A 27,719-nucleotide genomic window follows, 5' to 3' on the forward strand; every position below is an offset into this window, starting at 1 on the left:
GGTGCGCTTTCCAAAACCCTGGCTGCAGCTTGTTACAGCAAATCAGCATCACCAAACAATCAGAGAAGTTTCCGAAACACTTCAGTTTCAAAAGCACGGCAAATGAAAAAGGTGGTGGGGAGGGAAAGAGGGCCTCAGATCTCTCAAGAAACAGACTTTAACACAGGGACTGAATGTATCATGCTGACCTGTTTCAGCTGGTGATTAATTTAACCCTTGACCCATGTCAATTGAGTTAGAGAAGCTGATAATGACTATAAAAGGCGAATAAGCATAAAATCTCCTTGTCAAACTGTAACCCATTTCACCAAAGCTAAATAGATTTTCCACAATTTAGAACACAGAAGATTACAACACAAATTAATTACTGGTTTAATTGGTTGTGGTGGGACAGTTCTGTATCCTGGAATAAAATCTCTTGGTCTGCCAAATTCACCAGCAATAACAGAGAAAATACGGAGACTAATGCTCCTCTCCTGAGTGATAGAATATAGGAAGGTACAGCACAGTACAGGCCCTTCTGCCCACAATGCTGTGCTGCCTTTCTAGCCTACTCCAAGATTAGTCTAACCTTTCCATTCTACATAGCCCTGCATTTTTCTATCATCCATGTGACTATTAAATGTTCCTGATGTATCTGCCTCACCACCACAAAGGGTTCCATGCACCCACCACTCTGTGTTTATATAAAAAAAAACAAACACTTACCTCTGACATCCACACTATACTTTCCTCCAATCACCTTAAAATTCTGGCTCCTTTCCAGTCCTGATGAAGGGTCTCAGCCCGAAACGTCGACTGTTTATTCATTTCCACAGATGCTACCTGGCCTGCTGAGTTCCTCCAGCATTTTGTGTGTGTTACTCTGGATTTCCAGCATCTGCAGAATCTCTTGTGTTTATGTCATAATTGTGCTCCCCCACTCCCCCTGCCTTCTGTGTTAGCTATTTCTGCCCTGGGTGGCTGTCCTCTCAAAAAGGTATAATTGTAAAGTGTTTGGAGAGAAGTATAGGGGGAAGTTCTTTACACAGAGACTGGTGGGTGTGTGGAACGTGCTGCCAGGGGTGAGGGTAGAGACAGATACATTAGGGACTTTTAAGAAACTTAGGCACATGGATGATAGAGGAATGGAGGGTTTTTAAGGAGGGAAGAATGCTGAGATATATCCAAGGACGTGCTGGGACACATCATCAGTGATGTAACCTGGGGCCATCGGATGTTTGAAGTCTTTGAACATCAGACACTCTCACCCAGGTGATCAGTCCCAGCAGCATTGGTCCGCAGGTCACAGCTCTTGATTCCATACCCATCCGGAGACTTGCTCAGCAGCCTCTGTGACAGTCCCTGATGGCTCTTTTCTTTGCAGCCCCTATAATGCCAAGGAGAAAGAACAGATTGAACTTGGAGTAAGTGGAAAAGGTCAGCACGACATCATGCGCCGAAGGGCCTGTACGGTGCTGTAATACTCTGTTCCATCGATGATTTTTATTGTCTTGTACAGCTCCCGGGCGGCGAGGTGGAGATACATCTCTATCAAAGGAGTTGTAAGGTGCTGCTCTCAGGGCTTCGGGGGGCTAAGCAGGTGCTACACCTTGCCCAAGGGTGACCTGCAGGCTAGTGGAGGGAAGGAGTGCCCTACACCTCCTTTGATAGAGACGTATCTTCACTCCGTCACCCATGTACCTATCCGAGTCTTCTTAAATGACACAATGGTATCTGCTTCAACCTCTTTCTCCGGCAGCTCGTTCTGTATGTTCACCACACTGTGTGTGAAAATGTTGCCCCTCAGATCCCTTTAAATATCCCCCCCCCAACTATGCCCCCTAGTTTTGGACATAACCTGGGGAAAAGACTGTACCATCCACTATATTGATGCCTGTCATATTGGGCTGGCATGGTAGCATACTTTAGCATAAGCCCATTACGGTGTTGGTGGCCTGGGCTGTCTGTAAGAAGTTTGTACGTACTCGCTGTGACCATATGGGTTTCCTCCCACATTCCAAAGATGTACAGCTCATTGGATTAATTGATCACGTGGGTATAACCCAGCAGCGCAGTCTCACTGAGCCAGAAGGGCCTGTTACCATGTTGTATCGCTAAATAAAATAATCTTGAAATAAAACACTTCTATAAATTTGCCCTTCATTCTCATAAATGAGACTAACGGGGTTACTCTGCTGGGAGCGGGGCCAAATGTACAGTGCCTATAAAAAGTATTCACCCCCCCCACCCCTGGAAGTTTTACAACAGTGAATCACAGTGGATTTAATTTGGGTTTTTTGACACTGATCGAGAGAAAAAGACTCTTTTTGTGTCAAAGTGAAAACAGATGACTACAAAGTGATGTAAATGAATTACAAATATAAAATGCGAAATAATTGATTGCAAAAGTATTCACTCCCTTTAATATGACACACCAAATCGCCACCAGTGCAGCAAATTGGTTTTAGAAGTCACGTTAGTTAAATAAAGATCTGTTTTTGGAGACTTGTGTGCAGTCAAAGTGTTTCAATTGATTGTAGTGAAAATACACTTGTATCGGGAAGGTCCAACTGCTGGTTTCAGTATCCTGGCAAAAACTACGCCATGAAGACAAAGGAGCACTCCAAGCAACTCTACGAAAAGGTTAATGAAAAGCACAAGTCAGCAGATGGATACAAGAAAATTTTCAAGTCACTGAATATCCCTTGGAGTACAGTTAAGTCAATCATTAAGAAATGGAAAGAATATGGCACAGCTGTAAATCTGCCTAGAGCAGGCCATCCTCAAAATTGAGTGATGGTGTAAGAAGGGGACTAGTGAGGGAGGCCACCAAAGAGACCTATGACAACTCTGGAGGAGTTATAAGCTTCAGTGGCTGAGATGGGAGAGACTGCACATACAACTGTTGCCTGGGTGTTTCACAAGTCACAGCTTTATGGGAGAGTGGCAAAGAGAAAGCCACTGTTGAAAAAAACTCAAATGAAATCTCGGCTAGAGTTTGCCAGAAGGCATGAGGAAGACTCTGAAGTCAGCTGGAAGAAGATTCTATGGTCTGATGAAACCAAAATTAAGTTTTTTAGCCATCAGACTAAACGCTATGGTTGATGTAAGCCAAACACCACACATCATCAAAAACAAGCCATCCCTACTGTGGTGGCTGCATTATGCTGTGGGGATGCTTCACTGTAGCAGGCCTTGGAAGTCTTGTGAAGGTAGAGGGTAAAATGAATGCAGCATAATACAGGAAATCCTGGAGGAAAACCTGATGCAGTCTACAAGAGAATTGCGACTTTGGAGAAGATTTGTTTTCCAGCAAGACAATGACCCCAAGCATAAAGCCAAAGCTACACAGGAATGGCTTAAAAACAACAAAGTTAATGTTCCTGGAGTGGCCAAGTCAGAGTCCAAGACTCAATCCAATTGAGAATTTGTGACTGGACTTGAAAAGGGCTGTTCACTCATAATCTCCATGCAATCTGACAGAGCTTGAGCAGTTTTGTAAAGAAGAAAGGGGAAAAATTGCAAAGCTGATGGAGACCTAGCCACACAGACTCAAGGCTGTAATTGCTGCCAAGTGCTATCTACTAAATACTGACTTGAAAGGGGTGAGTAATTATGCAATCAATTATTTTGTGCTTAATAATTGAAATAAATTTAGACCAATTTGTAGAAATTTGTTTTCACTTTGACATGAAAGAGTCTTTTCTGTTGAGCAGTGTCATAAAAGCCAAATGTTGTAAAATAATAAAACATGAAAACTTCCGGGGGAGGGAGTGAAAACTTTTTATAGCCACTGTAGGTACAATGTTTAAGCAGAAATTCCTAGACTTTTACTTTTGTGTTCAGCGTAAAGAATATTCTGAATTTATTGTGCAAGAATAATCAAAATAGACCAATCAGAACAGACTGACATAAAAAAAAACTTATAACTACCACATAGGAGGTAATTGGATTCAGACATTAGACTAACAGTTCAGAGAGTTTTCAAAGTTTGGAAATATTACCTCCTTGAAATCTCAATGAAAGGACGTCACTGATCATTTGTAAGGTAGAGAGGACAAAGAAATTATTTTTAGGTCTGAAGAAAAACACCTCATATTTCATCTGGGTGGCCTCCAACCTGAAGGCATGATCATTGATTTCTCCAACTTCCACTAATTTTTCCCCCTTCCTTCTTGGGGCATATTGGTTAATACATGATTGATCTTGTTAATATAATGCAGGAACAGTTTCCATTGATGTAGACATCCAATTCTACAATCTGAATCAGGTTTATTATCACTGGCGTATGTCATCTTTTTGCAGCAACAATATAGTGCAAAACATAAAATATACTATAAGTCAATTAAAGTATATAGTCATTTAACCATATACATGTATCTAACCAATATATTCATATAATGTATATAGTCATTTAACCATATACATGTATCTAACCAATATATTCATATAATGTATATAGTCATTTAACCATCTACACTTATCTAACCAATATATTCATATAATATATATAGAAACAAAATATAGTTTCTTTGAACACCCTGGTAAAACACAGCAGTACACACAGCACACATAACACGCGATAATTTATGAAGGTAAGGATAAAATCTGCAGATGAATCATACATAAATAACAAACTAAAGTGCATTAATATTAAATATTGTAAAGTATGGAACAGATTAACCAGTGACACTTCAAATATGATACAGCGGGGAGTTCAGAAGCCTTTGGGAAGAAACTGTTTCTCATCCCGACCGTTCTTGTCTTTTTGCATCGGAGTCTCCTGACTGATGGTAGAAAGTCAAAGAGGATGCTGGATGGTTGGGTGGGATCTTTAATAATACTAAGGGCCCTGCTTGTGCAGTGCTTCTGATAAATGTCCCCAATGGATGGTAGGGAGACCCCTATGATCCTCTCAGCTGTCCTCACAGTCCTTTGTAGGGACTTCTGGTCCAATGGTCGACTGCTCCCATACCATTTGGAGATGCAACTTGTCAGGATGCTCTCAATGGTGCTCTTGTAAAACACACCTAAGATGGGGTGTAGTGAGAGTGGAGGGAAGCCTTGCTTGCTTCAATAAAGTGGAGGTGCTGCTGTGCCTTCTTGTTCAGGCAGGTGATATTAAAGGACCAGGTGAGGTCATCTGTAACAAATTACAATAAGAAACAAATATCCATATTATTTAAATAAGTGATGTGAGGCCCCAGTTTGTCAAAGTCGACCATGGACGTTGTGTCCTGGCTATCTAGGTACACAAGCCAGGGCAGTACGATATGGAGAGCAAGTTGTTGCCCATGTGGCAGGCGACCCCTCTCCACACATCTGATGAACCCAAAGGAATGGCAGAGACCAATACAGTTTGATACCAGTGACATCGCAGGAATCGCCAGTCAGCGTTGAACTCAACGTAGGACTGCCTTAGGGACTCCAGCTCCAGGTTCTTCCCTTGGGATTTACTTCCAAAGCCTTCCCCTTCCCCATGAGTGGATATAGCCGCAAGGCAGAGGAGGTTTAAGAGCAGAGTTTTCCTTCTAAGTGAGCTGCCAGCTACGGCTGACAAGCTCTATCTGCCTGAAGTGATTGGTTTTAAAGCACCAATAACCTGCCTTTGCCTCTTCTCCCGTCAGTAGAAGCAGTTCCATCAGTCTTTGTAGTTAAGCCACATGTGAAGGCCAGGAGCTGGACTTGGTTATCAGAGACTATTTGAGACCCACGCAACTGGGAACATTTAATAGGTAGTGGGAGCTTATCCGCACTATCACCCCCAGCTATGACAACCTTAAGAAACCAAAAAATGTAAATCAGTAATATAACTAAAAAGTAATATTATATATTTTAAAATACACTATTTAAACACATAAATATAAATATATTTGTATTTGCCAATGTGGAGCGGAGTGCAAGTTTGTAAACCTGGCAGGAGTCAAGGATGTTGGGAATGGTGAGGGTGGAGCACCACGGGAGGGGTGTGAGACAGGTGGGACAGGAGGAGTGCTGGGGCAGGAGTAGGACAGGTGCAGACCCTTGGCCCGAAACATTGACTGTTCATTCCCCTCCTGAGTTCCTCCAGCATTTTGTCTGGATTTCCAACATCTGCAGAATCTCTTGTGTTTATGTTATTATTTGTTTCGATCCAAGAATTATTCTTGGAGAGAAAAGCCGGGAAAATGGAAATTCAGCAAAGTTATTGCCTCCTGTTACAAAAAAGTATTTACTTCGCTAACTGAATCGGGAAGAAGGTACGGGAGTCTTCTGTCCTATACCACCAGGTTCAGAAGCAGTTACTCCCTTACGACCATAGAACTGCTGAAGCAGCATGGATAACTTCACATCTCAACACTGAACTCTACAACTCATGTTCTGAGCGGTATTTATTTATCCATCTATCTATCTATTTTTTTGTATTGGACATTTTGTCTTTTGCTCATTGGTTGTCAGTCGTTGCGTGTGGTTTTTCACTGATTCTATTGTTTCTTTGTTCTACTGTGAATGTGCAATAAAATGAACCTCTGGGCCGTATACGGTGACATGTACATTCTTTGATAGTAAACTTACTTCGAACTTTGAATTGAGGTCAGTTTTGAGGTGTGCGAACTAATTTCTCCACTGTAACATTGTGGAGTTTGCAAAGAAGGCACTGTGCTGTACGTATAAGAAACTGGCCCTTGCCTGTTGCCATTAACCACACAGTGCCTCTGTTTTCACTGGAGTTTCGAACATTGGGAGGGCAGGGGGAGGGGAGTTGGACAGGACAATTAAAAATTGCTTGGGGGAGTGGGGCTGTGGCTTTTCTGGCTGATCCTGTGTGGGGTCTGGACAGGATGGGCCACACTGCTAATGAAATAACTGGATCCACAAATGGGCGAGACACAAAACGACTTTTTGAAAAGCATTGGGGCATTTTCTTGAAGCCACAGATTAGAACAGACAGCTGTAGTTCAGTCACCATGCATGGGTTGCAACGGTAGTGTAGCAGTTAGTGCTACCTTATGTCAGCTCGTTTATTAAAATAATAAAAACAATAACAAGGCTATTGCCTGCTGGTTCTGCAAGTGGAATCTAACAGCTCCCTCACAGCAAATGTAAAGAGTTGAGCAAACCAGCTGTAGTGGTCACATGGGGAATTTAATTCTGTGACACACCATGGTAGTTAGAACTGTATACTGAAATGAACAGAGTTAGATATAAAAAGTTCTCTTCCGAATCCCACAAGTTCCTGAGAACAGAAAGAGCCTTTCTCAGAGAAAGGCCGGAGGTTTGATGTCAATTGGTGCTTGCTGCAATCTAAAATGTAAAGACGAGGAGACTAGCATTCTTCGTGTCAGACCTGACAGCATCCAGCTGGGAATGGATAAGGAGGAGGAGGAGGATTACCAGCAAGACCAACTTATATTAAAGTGCAGCTCTCTTTATATTGGCTGATTTAATTACTAATCGCTTTTGCCTGACTGGCATCAGTAAGGCACACTCAGTGTTCTGTTGTAATCAGACACTTATACACAGGCAGACGGGGAATCAGGGAATCCACAATGAAGTCTCGCCTTTACTGTGTGTTCTTCTGGGGAATTCTTCTGAATTCAGGTACTGATGTCATCGTCATTTCATTCTTGCGTTTACAACTGTAGCCTGGCATAATTTTTAAATCTCTCTTCCTCTCCCCACTCTCGCTCTCTCCCTCCTTTCAGCCCTTTCCCCATCGCTATCTCCTTCTTCTCTCCCCCTCTCTCGTCTGTCTCACCCCCTCCTTCCTCACTCCCCACTCTCTTGTCTCTTCACCTCTCTCCTTCCTCTCTACTCCCTCTTGTCTGTCCTTCACCCCTCCCTCTCCTTACCCCCTCTCTCCCTCCCCTCTCCCCTTCCCCCTCCTTAGCCCCCTCTCCTTCCACATCTTCTTTAGCCCTCCCTCCCCTCTTCCCACTTTTCTTTCTCTCTTTCTCTTCCTCTCTCTCTCTTCTTTCTGCCCCCCCCCCTCCGCCAAGCTCCTGTTTTACAAAAGAAGAATTTTGGAAGGCAGGAGCTTAGTTTTAAGCTCTTTATTGCAGGTTTAATGGTGTATTGCATTCAGGAAAAGACTTCACTCTGGACAGGACGATGTTGAGTTGGTTTCCTATCTTGGATCTGATCTATTCGATGTGCCTTTTCATTTAGATCAGCTTCTGTTCAAAGTTTTACCTTATTACAGTGTTTCTGACTCCTCCAAAGATAACCTGCATCACTCAGTCATTACCGCAGCTTTGTTAAAATAGAGACTCGCTGACGAGGGAGTTGGTGAACTTTCCGCAGTTCTGTTTGGTTCTGCTTGCAAGTTGAGTTTTCATGGAGGAGTTCTGTTCAGAAATCTCCCGTTATACGGTGTCGGCTGTTTAGTACAAGTGCCTCAGAGGAGGGTAATGATGTCAGATCACAGAACGAGCAGTCCGTCAGTAACCAAGGGCTTGATCAAAGAGGATTTAAGGAGGTGGGGAAGGGAGATAGTTGGAGGGAGAGGGAGAGGGGAGGGGAAGGGTAAAAGAGAGAAAGATTTTGGGGGTGAGAGAGGGTTGGAGAGGGAAAGGGGAGAGAGAAAGAAGGGAAGAGAGGGAGAGATGGGAAGGGGTGATGGGGAGGGAGAGAGAGCAGAGAGACAGTGAGAGGGAGAAGGACACGTTCGGCACAGCATTGGGGGCTGAAGGGCCTGTATTGTGTTGCAGGTTTTTCTATGCTTCTGGAGCGAGGATGTGAAAAGGAGAGGGGAGAGGAAGTGAGAGAGACAGAAATAAAGGGAAGGGTGGTGGGGGAGGGGGTGGGTGGAGAGAGGGTAGTCTGGAGAGGGAATTCCAGAGGTTAAGTCTTTGGCAGCTGAGTCCACAGCGTCTGATGGTGTAATGATTCAGTCCTGAGAGATTCAGGTGCTAAACTTGGTGGACACAGAAATCCCACATGATTGGAGGAACTTCCAAGGCTAGAGTGAGGGGTGGATGCGAGGCAACTGGAAAACAAGGATGAGGATTTTAAATTCAAGGTATGAATCCCATAGATAGTACATTTTAGAAATATTCTGTATTTCAAACAGATCAAAATATGTGAAACTTTCTTGTGGTATAAATGATTGGTTTTCTATCTCCCCGCAGGTTTGACATGTCAAACTAATGTCAATGAATGTGAGAGCAGCCCCTGTGAAAGTGGAGGGACCTGTGAAGATGGTGTGGCGGACTATACCTGTCATTGTCCTCCCATGGGGGAAGATGGAATCGTCTGGGGAGGGAAAAGATGTTCAGTCAAACTGACCGGCTGTCTGCAACACAACTGCCTCAGTGGAGCTACCTGCATCCCTAACATGGTGAACGACATCCATGGCTACACCTGCAGATGTCCTGCTGGTTTTTATGACGCCTCTTGTTCGACCTCCACCACTTTCTCCTTGTACAATGGCTTTGTAGCTCTGCATTCAGAAGAGGACAACAACCAACCCAGCAGACGTACTGAAGGTGAATCAATCAGCATCAATATGAGATTCAGGACGACTTTACCAAATGCGTTGCTGATTTACCGAGGCAATCTACTCAATGAATATCTTCGCGTTCAGATCCATGGTGGGAAGCTGATGTCCAGAGCAGTCATTAGTGGCCAGATCATGGATATCTCATTCGGTAATCTGGTCAGTGATGGGGCATGGCACCACCTCAGAGTTCTTCTTGGGGAGAACTTCCTGGTGAAGTTATCGCATCCGAGTTGTCCAAACCAGACCTGCTCTGACTCAAAGCTCATTAAATCAGCCACGCTGCCCTTGTTGGCTTCATTCCAGACTACGTACATCGGTAGTGACCAAACACCTGGGGAAAATTTCACTGGCTGCATGCAGGATTTAGAAGTGGATCACAGGCCCATATTGCCACAAACCTTCACAGAGGATACTGCGTGGAATTTTAAACTGGACTGTGAGAAGACGAACTGGTGTGACCAGAACCCGTGTAACAGTCAAGGGATGTGTGTAGACTGGTGGACAAGCTACACATGTGATTGCTTCCGGCCGTATGCTGGTCCCACTTGTGACCAAGGTAAGCAGATCCGATCATTTATTCTTCTTCAGTCTTTGAATGACGTAGTCATTGTTGCGGTAAATATCCATCTTACCGGTTCATCGACAGCCCCTACCCTGTTCTAGCTGGGGATTGGCCTGTTTGAGGAGCATTGCAGCCGCTGCCATTCACTGCCTTTCAGCTGATGATGCCATGGTGCCAGTCGGGTATAAGTCTAGTGCACTGAAAGCACTTGGTTGCTTTTTGCTCTCTGGCTCACCATGAGTTGGGGAATCATGACTGGTGCTGTGGAAACAGTAACCAGTGGAGGTGTGCTGCAGTAAAGTGGGCCTGGGTGCACATTTAGTTAAGTATTTGCCACTGGATCTAACTTGAAGGGTTTACTGAATGTTTAGTGTTTGTTTTGTTGGGTAAATAGATGGTAACTCACTTAGCAGTAATGAGCGTCTCCTGACCCCACTCACTGATTTCACAAACAATAATGGAAACCACTTGAAAATGGGTTTAACTTTACAACTCCTCATATGATAACCCTTCCATTCCTGGAATCATTCTCGTGAACCTCCTCTGAACCTTCTCCAATATCAGGACATCCTTTCTTGCATAAGGTGCCCAAAAATGCTCACAGTACTCCATGTGACAGCTCACCTGTGCCTTATAAAGTTTCAGCATTACATCCTTGTTTTTATATTTCAGTCCTCTCAAAGTGAATGCTAACATTGCATTTGCCCTTCTCACCACTGACTCAACCTGCAAGTTAACCTTTAGGGAATCCTACATGATGACTCCCAAGTCCCTTTGCACCCCTGATTTTTGAATTTTCTGCTCGTTTAGAAAATAATCAGTGCTTCTATTCTTTCTACCGAAGTGCGTAACCATACACTTCCCATCTGCAGCACAAAATACTCTGCAGATGCTGGGGTCAAAGCAACACTCACAACATGCTGGAGGAACTCAGCAGGTCAGGCAGCATTCTTCAACTCTGCTTCCCATTCCCATTCGGATATGTCCATACATGGCCTCCTCTACTGCCATGAAGAGGCTAAACTCAGGTTGGAGGAGCAACACTTCATATACCGTCTGGGTAGTCTCCAGCCCCTGGGCATGAACATAGAATTCTCCAACTTGCGGTAATTCCCTCCCCCTCCCTCTTTCACTCTGCCCCCTCCCCCAGCTGCCTATCACCTCCCTCATGATTCTGCCTCCTTCTACTACCCTTTGTGTTTTCCCCTATTCTTTCTTCACCTTTCCTGCCTATCCCCTCCCTGCTTTCCCTCCCCCACCCCTTGATCTTTCCCCTTACTGGTTTTTCACCTGAAACCTACCAGCCTTCTCCTTCCCACCCCCCCCTTCTTTATAGGGCCTCTGCCCCTTCCCTCTACAGTCCTGATGAAGGGTTCCAGCCCGAAACATTGACTGATCGTTTCCACGGATGCTGCCCGACCTGCTGAGTTCCTCCAGCGTGTTGTGAGTTCCACTTCCCATCTGCCACTTCTTTGCCCATTCTCCCAATCTTTCCAAGTCCTTCTGAAGCTTCCCTGCTTCAACACTACCTGCCCCTGCACCTGTCTTTGTATTATCTGTAAATGTGACCACAAGGTCATCAATTCTGTCATCCAGATCATTGACAAATAACGTGAAAAGAAGTGGTCTGAAGATCAACCCCTGTGGAACACCACTAGTCAAAAAAGGCTCCCTTTGTCACCACTCTCTGCCTTCTGACAGTTGGCCAATCCTCTAGCCATGCGAAATTACCAGGTTGTTGGCTGGATTAGAGGGCATTTGCTATAATGGGAGCTTGGACAAACCTGGGTGGTTTTGCCTGGAGTGGTGGAGGCTGGAGGGAGATCTGACAGAGGTTATGAGAAATATAGGAAGAGTAGACAGTCAGTATCTTTTTCCAAGGGTTGAAATATCTAATACCAGAGGGAATGTATTTAAGGTGAGAGGGGGTAATTTCAAAGGAGATGTGAGGGCTAGTTTTTTTTACACAAAGTGGTGGGTGCCTGGAAAGTACTGCCTATGGTGGTGGTAGGGTCAGATACATTACAAACTTTTAAGACAAGTTTAGATGAGGAAAATGGAAGGAAATAGATATTGTGTTGGCCATTGGATTACTGATTTATTTGGTTTGACACCACATTTTCCTGTGCTGTACTGTTCTATGTTCCATGTTCTTTATCCTGGTGCAGAATACGTCCCTGCCACGTTCGGCTACAACAACTCCAGCAGCTTGGCGTCTTTCATTATCGAGGATAATCCGGGAACAAAGTATGTCGTTTCGTTCTTCATTCGCACCCGGAGCCCAAATGGCTTCATCTTCCAGCTCAGGAATGCCACAGCTCCTTACCTGTCGAGCTACCTGCTGAATGGCAGCCTTCTCGTTGCAGTACGTGGCACGAAGCTGGGCACCTCCAGATACCTGGCCGATGGCGTGAGGAGACTAGTAGAGTTCCACATGGACGGACACTGGTTGACTGTGAGGGAATCAAATGTTATTGTATTGGAGCGAATGTTGCCTCATGAGAGTGTTCAACAGCTCAAGCATGTGCACCTGGGCCGGGATCCCGAGGGAGACTCTGCTGTTTGGGGGGGAGCCTTCAAGGGCTGTCTGCAGGATGTGAGGGTCAATGATAATCTACTGGAATTTTACCCTCTGGAAGACAAGAATTACACCTTGTCGCTGGACGTTTCCACCAGTAAGACTACTATGAATGTGCTCAAGGACTGTATCAGTGATGATACGTGCGAGGTAAAACATATAGTTCATATTGCAGTTTGTTTTCCAGTGTTGCTGGCATTTACGGTTCAATGTCAAGTTCAGAGGCACAGCAGGGCCATGCTGGGTAAGGATGGGAGATATCTTAACCAGAAACACTCTCAGTGACCACTTTATTAGGTACCTAATACACCTGATGTACCTCCTGTACCCTGACATAGTGGGAAAGGCATTTGACAAGATCCCACATGGGAGGTTGGTCAAGAAGGATCAGTTGCTCAGCATTGAAGATGAGATGGTAAACTGGATTAGACACTGGCTTTGTGGGAGAAGCCAGCAAGTGGTAGAAGATGGCTGCCTCTCTGACTGGAGGCCTGTGATTAGTGGAGTGCCAAAGGGATCGGTGCTGGGTCAGTGGTTGTTTGTCATCTGTAATCAATGATCTGGATGATAATATGGTTAACTGGATCAGTTATCATGGCTTGCATCAGCTGGAAAAATGGGCTGAAAAATGGCAGATGGAATTTAATGCAAAACATTGGGAGATTTTGCACCCCGGCAGGACCAACCAGGATAGCTCTTACACAGTGAATGGTAGGGCACCGAGGAGTGTGGTAGAAGAAAGGTACATCATTCATTGATAATGGTATCACAGGTAGATAAGGTCATAAAGAAAGCCTTTGGCACGTTGGCCTTCATGAATGTGTTGGGAACGTGAACAACTGGTTATGGCGTTCGTCTAGTGATCTGAAGGTCGCTAGTTCGAGCCTCAGCTGTGGCAGCGTGTTTGTGCCCTTGAGCAAGGCACTTAACCACACATTGCTCTAGTCTGTGCGAGGAGTGGTGCCCCACACAGACTTCCAGTCTGCAACATGTAAGGCATGAAAATGCCCGACGCAGGCCTCTCATGGGCTGAATCGATGTTGCCCTCCCTTCATAAACCAAAGTACTGAGTACAGGAGAAGGGATGTTATGTTGAAGTTGTATAAGATGTTGGTGAGGCCTAATGTGTGCTGTTTTGGTCACCTACCTACAGAAAAGATGTGAGTATGGTTGAAAGAGTACAGAGAAAATTTACAAGGATGTTCCTAGGACTGGAGGACCTGAGATATAAGGAAAGATTAAATTGGCTAGGAATCTATTCCTTGAAATATAGAAGATCGAGAGGAGATTTGATAGAGGTATACAGAATTATGATGGGTATAGACAGGGTAAATGCAATCAGGCTTTTTCCACCGAGGTTGGGTGAGACTCCAACTAGAGGTCATTGGATAAGGGTGAAAGATGAAATGCTCAAGGAGAATATAAGGGGGAACTTCTTCACTCAGAGGGTTGGGAGAGTGTGGAGTGAGCTACCAGCACAAGTGGTTCATGTGAGCTCGATTTCAACATTTAAACAAAGTTTGGATAGACACATGGACAGTAGGGGTATGGAGGGCTATGGTCCCGGTGCAGGTCGATGGGGGTAGGCAGCTTAAATGGTTCAGCACAGAGTAGATGGGCCACAGGGCTTGCTTCTGAGCTATACTCCTCCATGACTCTAGATCACAGAAACCGTAGAAACTACAGCACAGAAACAGGCCTTTTGGCCCTTCTTGGCTGTGCCGAACCATTTTCTGCCTAGTCCCACTGACCTGCACACGGACCATATCCTTCCATACACCTCCCATCCATGTATCTGTCCAATTTATTCTTAAATGTGAAAAAAGAACCCGCATTTACCACCTCATCTGGCAGCTCATTCCATACTCCCACCACTCTCTGTGTGAAGAAGCCCCCCCTTAATGTTCCCTTTAAACTTTTCCCCCTTAACCCATGTCCTCTGGTTTTTTTCTCCCCTTGCCTCAGTGGAAAAAGCCTGCTTGCATTCACTCTATCTATACCCATCATAATTTTATATACCTCTATCAAATCTCCCCTCATTCTTCTACGCTCCAGGGAATAAAGTCCTAACCTATTCAACCTTTCTCTGTAACTGAGTTTCTCAAGTCCCGGCAACATCCTTGTAAACCTTCTCTGCACTCTTTCAACCTTATTTATATCCTTCCTGTAATTTGGTGACCAAAACTGAACACAATACTCCAGATTCGGCCTCACCAATGCCTTATACAACCCCATCATAACATTCCAGCTCTTATACTCAATACTTCGATTAATAAAGGCCAATGTACCAAAAGCTCTCTTTACGACCCTATCTAACTGTGACGCCACTTTTAGGGAATTTTGTATCTGTATTCCCAGATCCCTCTGTTCCACTGCACTCCTCAGTGCCTTACCATTAACCCTGTATGTTCTACCTTGGTTTGTCCTTCCAACGTGCAATACCTCACACTTGTCTGTATTAAACTCCATCTGCCATTTTTCAGCCCATTTTTCCAGCTGGTCCAAGTCCCTCTGCAGGCTCTGAAAACCTTCCTCACTGTCTGCTCCACCTCCAATCTTTGTATCATCAGCAAATTTGCTGATCCAATTTACCACATTATCATCCAGATCATTGATATAGAAGACAAATAACAATGGACCCAGCACTGATCCCTGTGGCACACCACTAGTCACAGGCCTCCACTTGGAGAAGCAATTCTCTATCACCACTCTTTGGCTTCTTCCATTGAGCCAATGTCTAATCCAATTTACCACCTCTCCATGTACACCTAGCGACTGAATTTTCCTAACTAACCTCCCATGCTGGACCTTGTCAAAGGCCTTACTGAAGTCCATGTAGACAATATCCACTGCCTTCCCTTCATCCACTTTCCTGGTAACCTCCTCGAAAAACTCCAATAGATTGGTCAAACATGACCTACCATGCACAAAGCCATGTTGACTCTCCCTAATAAGTCCCTGTCTATCCAAATGCTTGTAGATTCTGTCTCTTAGTACTCCCTCCAATAACTTACCTACTACCGATGTTAAACTTACTGGCCTGTAATTTCCCGGATTACTTTTCGATCCTTTTTTAAACAACGGAACAACATGAGCCACTCTCCAATCCTCCAGCAGCTTACCTGTAGACAGCGACATTTTAAACATTCCTGCCAGGGCCCCTGCAATTTCAACACTAGTCTCCTTCAAGGTCCGAGGGAACACGCTGTCAGGTCCCGGGGATTTATCCACTTTAATTTTCCTCAAGACAGCAAGGACCTCCTCCTTTTTGATCTGTACAGTTTCCATGATCTCACTACTTGTTTCCCTTAATTCCATAAGCTTCATGCCAATTTCCTTAGTAAATACAGACGCAAAAAACCTATTTAAGATCTCCCCCATTTGGTGGCTTTCATTTAACAGCGTTCAGCACCGCGAGTGTGAGCAATGTCTGCTTAAATATCTTTTTTTTATTTTATTTTTATTTGGATAAGGAATTCACAAATATCATGTACTTTTTTCACACATATAACCTTTTCCATTTTTTATATGTATAAAACTATAATTATTTATACATTTTTAAGTACACATTGAGATGATATAAAAGGAAATTAGACACTTAAATAGATAATTATGTACTGTGGTAATTCTAATCTATTAGGCTAAGTAATGGTATTAGTTGTTAAGAAAAATGGTAATAATTGTTTCCATATAACTCTTCTGGACCATTTCCACTGGTCCAAAATGTTGTATAGAAACATAGAAAATAGGTGCAGGAGTAGGCCATTCGGCCCTTCGAGCCTGCACCGCCATTTATTATGATCATGGCTGATCATCCAACTCAGAACTCCGCCCCAGCCTTCCCTCCATACCCCCTGACCCCTGTAGCCACAAGGGCCATATCTAACTCCCTCTTAAACATAGCCAATGAACTGGCCTCAACAGTTTCCTGTGGCAGAAAATTCCACAGATTCACCACTCTCTGTGTGAAGAAGTTTTTCCTAATCTCGGTCCTAAAAGGCTTCCCCTCTATCCTCAAACTGTGACCCCTCGTTCTGGACTTCCCCAACATCGGGAACAATCTTCCTGCATCCAGCCTGTCCAATCCCTTTAGGATCTTATACGTTTCAATCAGATCCCCCCTCAATCTTCTAAATTCCAACGAGTACAAGCCCAGTTCATCCAGTCTTTCTTCATATGAAAGTCCTGCCATCCCAGGAATCAATCTGGTGAACCTTCTTTGTACTCCCTCTATGGCAAAGATGTCTTTCCTCAGATTAGGGGACCAAAACTGCACACAATACTCCAGGTGTGGTCTCACCAAGGCCTTGTACAACTGCAGTAGTACCTCCCTGCTCCTGTACTCGAATCCTCTTGCTATAAATGCCAGCATACCATTTGCCTTTTTCACCGCCTGCTGTACCTGCATGCCCACTTTCAATGACTGGTGTATAATGACACCCAGGTCTCGTTGCACCTCCCCTTTTCCTAATCGGCCATCATTCAGATAATAATCTGTTTTCCTATTTTTGCCACCAAAGTGGATAACTTCACATTTATCCACATTAAATTGCATCTGCCATGAATTTGTCCACTCACCCAACCTATCCAAGTCACCCTGCATCCTCTTAGCATCCTCCTCACTGCTAACACTGCCACCCAGCTTCGTGTCATCCGCAAACTTGGAGATGCTGCATTTAATTCCCTCATCCAAGTCATTAATATATATTGTAAACAACTGGGGTCCCAGCACTGAGCCTTGCGGTACCCCACTAGTCACCGCCTGCCATTCTGAAAAGGTCCCGTTTATTCTCACTCTTTGCTTCCTGTCTGCTAACCAATTCTCCACCCACATCAATAACTTACCCCCAATACCGTGTGCTTTAAGTTTGCACACTAATCTCCTGTGTGGGACCTTGTCAAAAGCCTTTTGAAAATCCAAATATATATAAGTATATAAGCCTATGTAACAACCATTGTAGGTGTTTATATCCTAATTTGTTCATGCTTGCTCCTGCCTGCAGACATAATTATCCAATCCCTATGTACTTATTTACTTAATTTTTTCATTTTTTATGCCTTTCCCAAATCTTTCCCTTTACTTGTGTTAATTCTCTATTTTCCAAAAGAAAACAAAAAAAAAGACATTTAGACTAGGGGTGCTTACGTTAGCAATGTGTTGATGAGAAGAGCAGTATAAATCATTAGGAGAGTTATCTAAAGTCTGCTCACATTGGGGTTATATATTCAATCCATTTATTCCAGATTTGATAAAATTTTTCTTTTTGAATTCTCAGGGAATAAGTCAACTTTTCCATTTTAAATATTTCCAAGATAATTTCATGCCAATCTTCTAATGTAGGTGGTATTGGATTTAGCCACTTTCTAGTGATTGATTTCTTACTTGCCGCTAAGAAGGCCTGCAGCAACTTTATATCTTCCTTCTGTTCAAGAAACAATACATGCCCCAAATAGAGCGTCTCAAAGTTCAGAGGTATCTGGGACCTGAGTACCTTCCCAATATAGACTTAATTTAGGGCAATCCCAGAAAATGTGAAAATGATTTGCCTCCTTGGAGCCGCACTTTCTCCAACACGTCACGTTTGTATCTTTATATTTTTCCTGATATGGGGTCTTGAAGTATCTTATAATGTTTTTCCAACAATGTTCTCTCCAAGTCAAAGAATTAGTCGAGGACCATTGAAAGCTGCAGATTTTCCCCTAAGCCTCCTCTGAAAGTACTAACCCTGCTTCTTTCTCCCACTTCTCTTTAATATACAGAGTGTATTATATAATCGAGAAACTGATTTACTAGGTATTGAACTGCAAGCCGAATTCAGAATCTTGAAAAATTCTAATTCTACTGTTGATAGGTCTGTATATCTACAACTCTGGTTAACATAGTTTCTGCTTAAATATCAGAAACAAATGACACTTTCTTCTGTACGTATGCACAGAAATCTTTTCCAGAGTGCGGTCAGCAGAATATGAAGGGAAATTCGGCAGGGAACACAGGTTCTAGAGGGTACTATTATTTTATTTCATCCTCATCACCTTTGTAAGCCTGTCGCCCCTACTCGGGCCTAGGCCACCGAAAGCAGCTCACTAGAGTCCTCTGTCCTGGGTGAGCGGTGATCAGCTCTGTGGCTTCCACAGACTTGCGCCCTTCCCCATGTGACTTCATACGTCTTCGAGGTGAAGGTCCTTCCTCTCCCAGGGATGAAGTCTTTGGAACTTCTGGTGGCACAACAGTAGCTCTGTTTTTACTGATGAGTTCTCTACCTCCATGCCCAATCCTCCTCCTTTTGCAGCTGGGCTCAGGACTGTCCATGGCAAAGTTATTATTTTATATATTTTATTTAGAGATACAGCATGGTGAAGGCCCTTCAGCCCAATGAGTTCACACTGGCCAATTACACCCAAGTGACCAAATAACCTATTGTGCCAAATGTGGGAGGAAACCAGGGCACCTGCTGGAATCCCACTCGGTCACCAGGAGAATGTACAAACTCCTGACAGGTAGGGGCAAGAATTGAACCTGGGTCACTGCTGCTGTAATCCCATTGTGCTAACCACGACACCACTGATCCAACATGATCAATATCATATTATGATATTTAAAAGGCATTTGGACAGTTACATGGAAAGGAAAGGTTGTCAGGAGAATGAGCCAAACACAGGCAAATGGGACTGGCTCAGTTACGCAGAGATGAGTTAGGCCGAAAGGCCTGTTTCCATACAGTAACACAACTTACAGAGAGAAATAGATACATACAGATTCGCAACATCAAGTTCAAGTTTATGGTCATCTGACTGAATACAGTACCATGCAAAAATCTTAGGCATATATCTAAGTGCCTAAGATTTTTACACAGCACTGTATTTGTCAATGCGGAGCAGAGAGTGAGTTTGTAAATCTGGCAGGAGCAAAGAGTGTTGGGAATGGTGAGGGTGGAACGCTGCAGGAGGGGTGTGGGACAGGTGGCAGAGAAGGAGTCCCGAGATGGGGAGTGGCACAAATGCAGACACACCCAGTCCTGAGACACCAGGCAAGGAGGCCATCTGATTCCAAACAATTGGTTTATTGATCATTACAGAAAGTCTCCCTGGTGTTTCCTGCTCCCTTCCCTCTCCCTTCCCCTTTTCCCAACCACGATTCCTCTCTCTCTGCCCCTTCCTCCCTCTCAGTCCCCAATAGAGAGTCATATCAGAATCAGGTTTATCATCACTCACATATGTCATGAAATTTGTTTTTTCTTGTCTGTGGCAGCAGAATGGTGCAATTCATAAAATTACTACAGTACTGTGCAAAAGTCTTAGGTATCCTAGATATATATATCTCACACTTTTGCATGGTACTGTACATATCTACAACCAAATGAAACAAAGTTCCTCCAGACCATAGGTACACCCACAAAACATACATCACACACAGCACATAAACCAAAATATTACCATAAATAAGTTACTAAAATATAATTCAAAATGCACGTAGTGCACAGTACAGGTAAACAGTTAACAGATCGCTGTCCTAGTGACCAGACCTTGGTGGTGGCAGGGTGGTCATTCTCAATGTAGTGTAATTCATTCATCTTCCAAGTGTTGGGTTAGTCCTCGCGTATTGTGCAGGGACCGGCGGACTGAGACCTAGTAAAGTTCAATTGGTTTGCATGACCTTCGCTTCTTCCTTTTCCACAGCTTACGCCGTGCCAAAATGGTGGTAACTGCACTGTGACCTGGAATGATTTTGAATGTGAGTGTACGGAGGAGTACACAGGGCGGACCTGTGAGGAGATCGTGTGGTGCGCGACACATCCGTGTCCCTCAGAGTCTTGCTGTCTGGATCTCCCCGGTGGATACGAATGTAAGGACGACATTCAACAGTACAAGTAAAAACTTCATATACAGGAGAATGTTATGATAGGAGGAAAATCAAAATAAAAAGCTGGAAACACTCAGTATATTGTCAGTACTTAGAGCACAGAACAGGAAGTCCCTTTGGCCCATCATGACTGTGCTAACCATGGTTCCAATTATTGTGCAGAACAAAAAAACAACAGAATATCCATGATATTTCTTTAGATATGAATCAAAACATTGACTTAATTTCTCTGCTATGCAATTTGCTTAAGTGTTTGCAACATTTTCTGTTTTTATTCCAGATTTTCAGCTTTCAGTCCTCTATGCTCCGTTAAATAATCTAGACTTTTCCAAATCAAATGCAAATTCTGGAAGTTAAAATTGCTAATTACACACTGCCCAAGTTAACTTCATTTTAAACTTTCATTTGAACCAAAGAAACAATATGTCAGCACAGACAAGATGGGCCAAAAGGCCTGTTTCTGTACTGTAGTGCTCTGTGACTCTTCAGTTGTTAAAAAAAAGAAAATAAGAAGAGATTGTAGTTGAAATTGTAACATTGAATGTTTAGAACAAAGAACAGTGTATTGGATACATTCTCTGATATTAAAAGGATCATTGATTGATCCAGTACAGGCTCTTCGGCCCACGATGTTGTGGTGACCCTCTAATCATGTCCACAAATCCCCTTTAAACTGCCCTCCCCTCCCCTCCCCTCCCCTCCCCTCTCCACTTCCAATGGATCTCCTCTAGTCTTTGATATTTCTAGTCTGGGGCAAGATTCCGACTGCCTATCCCTATCTCTGCCTCTCATTCTATGGATGCTCTAGGTGAGTAAATTGGTAAATTTCATTTATTACTGTCACATGTATCAAGGTATAGTGAAAAACTACGTTTTGCTTGCTACCCACAGGTTTTTTTGTGGTAGCCCAAGGTAAAACAATAGTAGAATGCAGAATAAGGTGTTACAGTTACAAAGGATGTGCAGTGCAGGCAGATTATAAGGTACGAGGTTGAGTGAGTTGGGGCTTTTCTCTTTGGTGAGAATGTAGATTAGCAGTAACTTGATTCAAATGGTTTACTGTCATTTCCTGTACACAAGTGTAAAGGAGAACAAAATAATTATTACTCCAGATCCAACGCAGCACAAAAAAACACAATAATTTAAAAAATGAAATAAATATAATAGATAAGCTAGCTTGTATTCATAGACTGATTGTATGTCCATAAAGTGATGCTTGGCACAGGAATATCTGTACATAAGGTGACTCTGACAGGAACTGATAAAGTAGTGGTTGTTGGGGGTGCAGAGGCGATGATCGTCCTTACTGCTTGGGGAAAGTTAATGTCAATGAGTCTGGTGGTCCTGATGTGGATGCTATGTAGCCTCTTCCCTGATAGGAGTGGGACAAACAGTCCATGAACAGGGTGGGTGGTGGGATCCTTCAAGATATTACTGGGTGATGGAGGGGTACAAGAAGAGAAGAGGTGTAGGTCAGGGTAGTTTGAGGATTGAGAGGTTAAGAGTCTATCTTGTCCTGAATGGTAGAATTGCGCAGGAGTTGATGAGAATGTGTCATAAAGTCAAACTGGCCATTCAGCCCACTATGTCAATGCTGGCCAGTGGGAACTTGGCTGTACTAATCTCATCTTCCAACACTCAGCCCATAGCCTTCAATGTCTAACTGAAACACTGTCAGAGATTCTGCCACCATTGCTCTCTCAAGCAGTGCATAGAATGTATTCACCCCTTGAGGTGACAAAGCTCCCTGCTAAATCTATGCGAGTGGAACAAATAACATCACTTTCTGTGTGGTTAAAAAAAACTTACCCCACGCATCTCATTTGAATTTACCCCCTCCCACCTTAAATGCCTGCCCTGTGGTTTTAGATGTTTAGGGTTTTAGCCAACAACGTCCAGAAAACTATTCCTCCCATAGATGCAGCTTGACCCTCTGAGTTCTTTTAGCATTAGACATTAGACTATTCAAAAAGAGACCAGTTCTGTCTCTGCTTCACATAATCTTAGAAACCTCTGTCAGGTCCCCTCTCAGCCTCTGCATCTCCAGAGAAAGCAACCCAAGTTTGTCCAGCCTCAAGGGATAGAAAGGTAAAGACCAGCTTTATTTGTTACAGGTACAGTGAAATGTGTCGCTTACATCAGGAGTGTGCTGGGGCAGCCCACAAGCACGCCTCTGCCACAAATATAGCATGCCCCTAACTCAATAACCCTAACCTGGGGGAGGAAATTGGATACCAGAGGGCAGGGCAGGCATTCCAGGTGAGAGGAGGTAAATTCAAAGGAGATGTGGGGAGCACGTTTTTTTCTCCACGTGGTCATGGGGCAAACATACACACTCCTTACAGACAGTGGTGGGGATTGAACCCTGATCACTGGTGGTGTAAAGCCGTTGCACTAACTGCCACACTCTGTGCATTAACCAGTCACCATACTAGTGTGTCGTCGGTAACTCCTGACTGAAGCCAAGAATTGAAAAATAGGCATTAAACTAAAACCTTACCCCTACCTTGAAACCAAAAGAACCTCAAAAAAAAAATTAAACCCTACTTGATTTTTTTTTAAGTTAAGCTGATTCAATTGTTGTAAATATGAATGCTTGAATCTTTCACAGAAATTCTAGCAGTCCTGTACATTGATGTCTGTAACCAGTCAGATGTCGAGCACACTCTGGGGAAAAGAAAACACTGAAATAATAAACTGTCATGCAACAAGGCATTGCATTCAAACTAACTTTGGACTTCCTGAGTATAACAGATTTTCATTGCATCTCAGGATTCAGAGATTAAGGAATCCCATTTGGTGGTCACTGCTGCTGTAAAGTGATTGTGCTAACTGCTACACTACCATGCCACTCATTATAGACACATTTCTTCTAATCCAGGCAGCATCTTGGTAAAGGCTAACGTACCTTCTACACTCAGTGGTCAGTTTATTGGTAGAGGGTACCTAATAAAGTGGCCACTGAATTTATATTTGTGGTCTGCTGCTGTAGCCCATCAACTTCAAATCAAGGTTCCATGTGTTGTGCGTTCAGAGATGCTCTTCTGCACACCACTGTTGTAACACGTGGCTACTTGAGTTACTTTCCCCTTCCTGTCAGCTTGAACCAGTCTGACCGTTCTTCTCTGACCTCTCTCCTTAACAAGGCGTTTTCACCCATAGAACTGCTGCTCACTGGATTTTTTTTTTGCTTCTCACACCATCCTCTGTGAACTCTAGAGACAGTAATGCATGAAAATCACAAGAGATCAGTTGTTTCTGAATTACTCAAACCACCCCATCCGGCACCATCAATTGTTCCATGGTCAAAGTCACTTAGATTACATTTCTTGCCCATTCTAATGCTTTGTCTGATAAAACAACTGAACCTCTGACCCATGTCTGCATGCTTTTATGTGTTGGGCTTCTACCACATGATTGGCTGAATAGATCTTTGCATTAATGATCAGGTGTATAGGTGAACCTAGTAAAGAGGAACTGAGCATGCTCTGCTGTATTTTCACAGGTCTGGCCAACGCAACATTTCAAGGTGAGAATCCAGTCGTTTACACCAGCAACAAGTTGATCACAAGAGATCTCACCAGCATTTTGGTGGACTTCAAGACCAGAGACGTGTCTGCCGATCTTTTACAGGTCAGCCACGGAGCAGAATCCTTCTGGATTGGATTCCACAATTCCCAGCTACAGTTTAATCTGTACAGTGGAAATAGCGTAGAGGGTCTTACCCTCTCTAGCAGCATCAATATCTCAGACGGACAGTGGCATTCGGTGCTTGTGACCATGGAGGAACCTTCAAAGGTGTCATCAAGATGGGTTCTTGCTGTGGACGGCAACGCCAATATTACCAGCACAGTCACTGCTGGAAACATAAACTTCCTTCAAGATAATGTGAACTTAACATTGGGCTACAATTTCACTGGGTGTCTCGGAGAGGTCAGAATCAGTGGAATCTACCTTCCTTATGTAAGCCAGGAGGTCCTCACCAAGGGCGGACAGTTTGTTATAGTGAGCGGTTCCCCAGCTCTGATTGGATGCTTTGGCTCGAAGGTTTGTTCCCCAAATCCATGCCTGAATAACGGCCAGTGTGAAGACCTCTTTGATCTTTTCCAGTGCAACTGCGTTTCAGGCTGGGAAGGAAGCCGGTGTGAGGCCAGAGTCGACAACTGCGCCTCCAGGCCTTGTATCCATGGCAACTGTAGCAACCTGGAGCCAGGCTATAGGTGCAGCTGCGATGTGGGCTACACCGGGGTGAACTGCGAGGAGGATATAGACGACTGCATGGGCCACCACTGTACAAACCAGGGGAGATGCATTGACACTCTCAACTCATACTACTGTGTCTGCCCCAGTCAGTTCACTGGGCCACACTGCGAGTAAGTCCGGGTAGACAGATTAGCTGGGAGGAATGGCAGCGTAACACTAACACAGTGCCAGCAATCACCGACCAGGGTTCAATTCCGCCACTGTCTGTAAGGAGTTTGTACATTTTCCCTGTGGCTGTGTGGGTTCCTCCCACGGTCTAAAGACATTCCGGTTAGGGTGAGTGAGTTGTGGGTGTGCTATGTTGCAGGCTGCCTAGCACAGTCCTTGCCGATTTGATTTGAGGCAAACAATGCATCTCACATTATATTTCAATGTACATGTGACAAATGAAGCTAATCTCGTTATCTCTTTAGAAAGATTAGCTTTATTTGTCGCACGTACATCAAAATGTGTAGGGAAATGCATCGTTTGCGTCAGCGACCAACACAGTCTGAGGACGTGCAGGGGGCCTGCCCTCAGGAGATGGCACGCGTCCAGTGCCTGCACAATCCTTACTAACCTGTAGGCCTTTGGAATGTTGTGTGGAAACTGACCATCCGGAGGAAACCCACGTGGTCACGGGGAGAACGCACAAACTCCTTACAGACAGCAGCGGGAATTGAACCTGGGTTGTTGGTACTTTAAAGCGTTACTATGTTACTGTGCCGCCTATAGGCTTAGAGCACTTGCCTTTTCCCCGCAAGCCTTAATTTCCTATAGTATGCAAAAATCTATCTAATTGTATCTTAAATAGGAGATAGTCTCAACCACTTCCTCGGGCAGACAATCCCACAGATTCATTGCTCGCTGGGAAAAGCAGTTTCTCCTCATCTCTGTCCTAAATCTATTATCCTGAATCTGGAGGCTCTATCCAGCATCACCTACCAGTGGAACCAACTTTTCTGTCTCTATTTTATCTATCCCTTAATTGTATATGTTTGTATAAGATTCCTTCTCATTCTTCTGAATTCCAGCAGGTATAGTCTCAGGTGACCCAGTCTCTCCTCACAGGTGAGCCCCTTCACGTCCAGAATGAACGTAGTGAACTTCCTCTGCTCTGCCTGCAAAACCAGTACGTTTTTCCTCAAGTAGGGAAACCAGAGTGGCATGAGACGCTCCAGGTGTGGCCTTGCCAGTACCATGTACAGTGGCAGCACAACCTCCCTGCTCAGTTGTCCTAGCGATGACCAACATTCCGTTTCCCTTCTTGATAACCTGTCGCACTTGAAGATTTGTGATTTTTGTGATTCATACACAAGCACTCCCAAGTCCCTCCACACAACAGCATGCTGCAATCTTGCACCATTTCAATAATAATCTGATTTTCTATTCTTTTTTCCTTTCAAAGTGGGTGATCTCACATTTACCAGCATTGTACTCCATCTGCCAGACCCTTGCCCACTCACTTAATCAATCTATATCTCTCTGCAGACACTCCACCTCCTCAAAACAATTTGCTTTTCCACTCAGTTTAGTGTAATCAGCAAACTTGATCCCCTCTTCCTAAAAGTTCATGTATATGGTGAGCAGTTGTGGGCATTCTGGAATACCACTGTGGTATTCTATTCACCATGTTCTGCCTTCTACTGGTTAACCAATCCTCTATCCATACTAATACCTATCTTCCTTTTCTTCCTTAATGATAGCTTCAAGCATTTTGCCAACTACAGAAATTATTCAAACTGGCCTACAGTTACCTATCTTTTGCCTATATTCTTTTTTTAAACAACAGCATGGCATTCATTGCCTTTGAATTCACCAGGACCTGTCAAGAGCCCAGAATTTTTTCTTTGTAAATTATCACAAACATGTCTGCTATAACTTTCACCATTTCTTTCAGTACCCAGTACATCAGGAGCAGAGGACTTGTCTGCCTTTAGGCCCACTTGTTTGCTTCTCATTCTATACCTCTTTAGTGACAGTGATCATGTCGAGATCCTTCCCCCGCCCCCCCCCCCGCCCCATCACATCCATAACATCTGTGATTGGCAAGTGTCCCCGACACAAAATTGTCATTTAAAGCCTTAGCCAATTTCACATTACCCAGCGTTAATTGCACCTTCTCATCTTCCAAGGGTCCTCCGTTCACTTTAGCTCCCCTTTTCTGCTTTATATAATTTAAAGTCAAGTTTAATTGTCATTTAACCACACTTGAACATAGCCCCAGAGGAAAGTTGTTTCATTTGGCTAAGGTGTAAGACGCATCACCGACAGTTCACAGCACACAACACATAGCACATATGGTTATTTATGATTGCAGAAAACATACAGTCACAAAAAAAAATGTAGCTCATGTCTCTTAGAAACTTGTATGATGCTTTCGTATTTTCTGCTAGTTTACATTCTTCTATCTTCCCTTACTTTCTAGGTGGCCCTATCCCCCAGTAATGTGTGGAGAGGGCTTCAGCTGTCACAACGGGGGACTTTGCACTGATGGTGTGTGGGGGGCGAATTGTACCTGCAAACCAGGGTTCACTGGAGAAAGGTAAACTTCCTGTTGCCGTCGAGACCAGAATTTATTGCCCATCCTCCACGCCCCTGGCGGTGAGGTGTCTTCTCGATAATCAAGTGGCTTTTTGGCCCGAGAGAGAAGGCATTTCAATGTAAATTGTATCCCTGTAACTTAACTGCTCTCTCATGCCTATCCACTACCTCTTTAGACCAAAAGACATAGGATCAGAATCAGACCATTCAGCCCATTGAGTCTGTTCCACCCTTCCGTCATGGCTGACTTATTAGCTCTCTTAACCCCATTCTCCTGCCTTCTCCCTGTAACCTTTGACACCCTGATTAATCAAGAACCTATTAACCTCCACTTTAAATATATATTCACAGCTCTCTGTGGCAGTGAATTCCACAGATTCACCATCCTCTGGCTAAAGAAGTTCCTCCTTATCTCTGTTCTAAAGGAACAACCTTGTATTCCGAGGTTGTGCCCTCTGGGCCGAGTCTC

The 27,719-nt window shown here is 43.9% G+C and overlaps 1 protein-coding gene across 2 annotated transcripts in view; it reads left to right on the forward strand.

The window, feature by feature from the left end:
- The window catches only part of LOC134359756 (protein crumbs homolog 2-like), a 165,200-nt gene that overhangs the window by 125,753 nt on the left and 11,728 nt on the right, over positions 1 to 27,719 (forward strand). For both annotated transcript variants that reach the window (XM_063073350.1, XM_063073351.1), the window contains exons 7-11: positions 9,093 to 10,019; positions 12,194 to 12,753; positions 20,281 to 20,446; positions 23,970 to 24,837; positions 27,135 to 27,251. In XM_063073350.1, coding sequence (XP_062929420.1) covers positions 9,093 to 10,019; positions 12,194 to 12,753; positions 20,281 to 20,446; positions 23,970 to 24,837; positions 27,135 to 27,251 — 2,638 coding nt within the window. The remainder of the gene's footprint in view (positions 1 to 9,092; positions 10,020 to 12,193; positions 12,754 to 20,280; positions 20,447 to 23,969; positions 24,838 to 27,134; positions 27,252 to 27,719) is intronic.

This window comes from Mobula hypostoma, chromosome 21 (genome assembly GCF_963921235.1).
Source record: "Mobula hypostoma chromosome 21, sMobHyp1.1, whole genome shotgun sequence".
In the NCBI taxonomy this organism is placed as follows: domain Eukaryota; kingdom Metazoa; phylum Chordata; class Chondrichthyes; order Myliobatiformes; family Myliobatidae; genus Mobula; species Mobula hypostoma.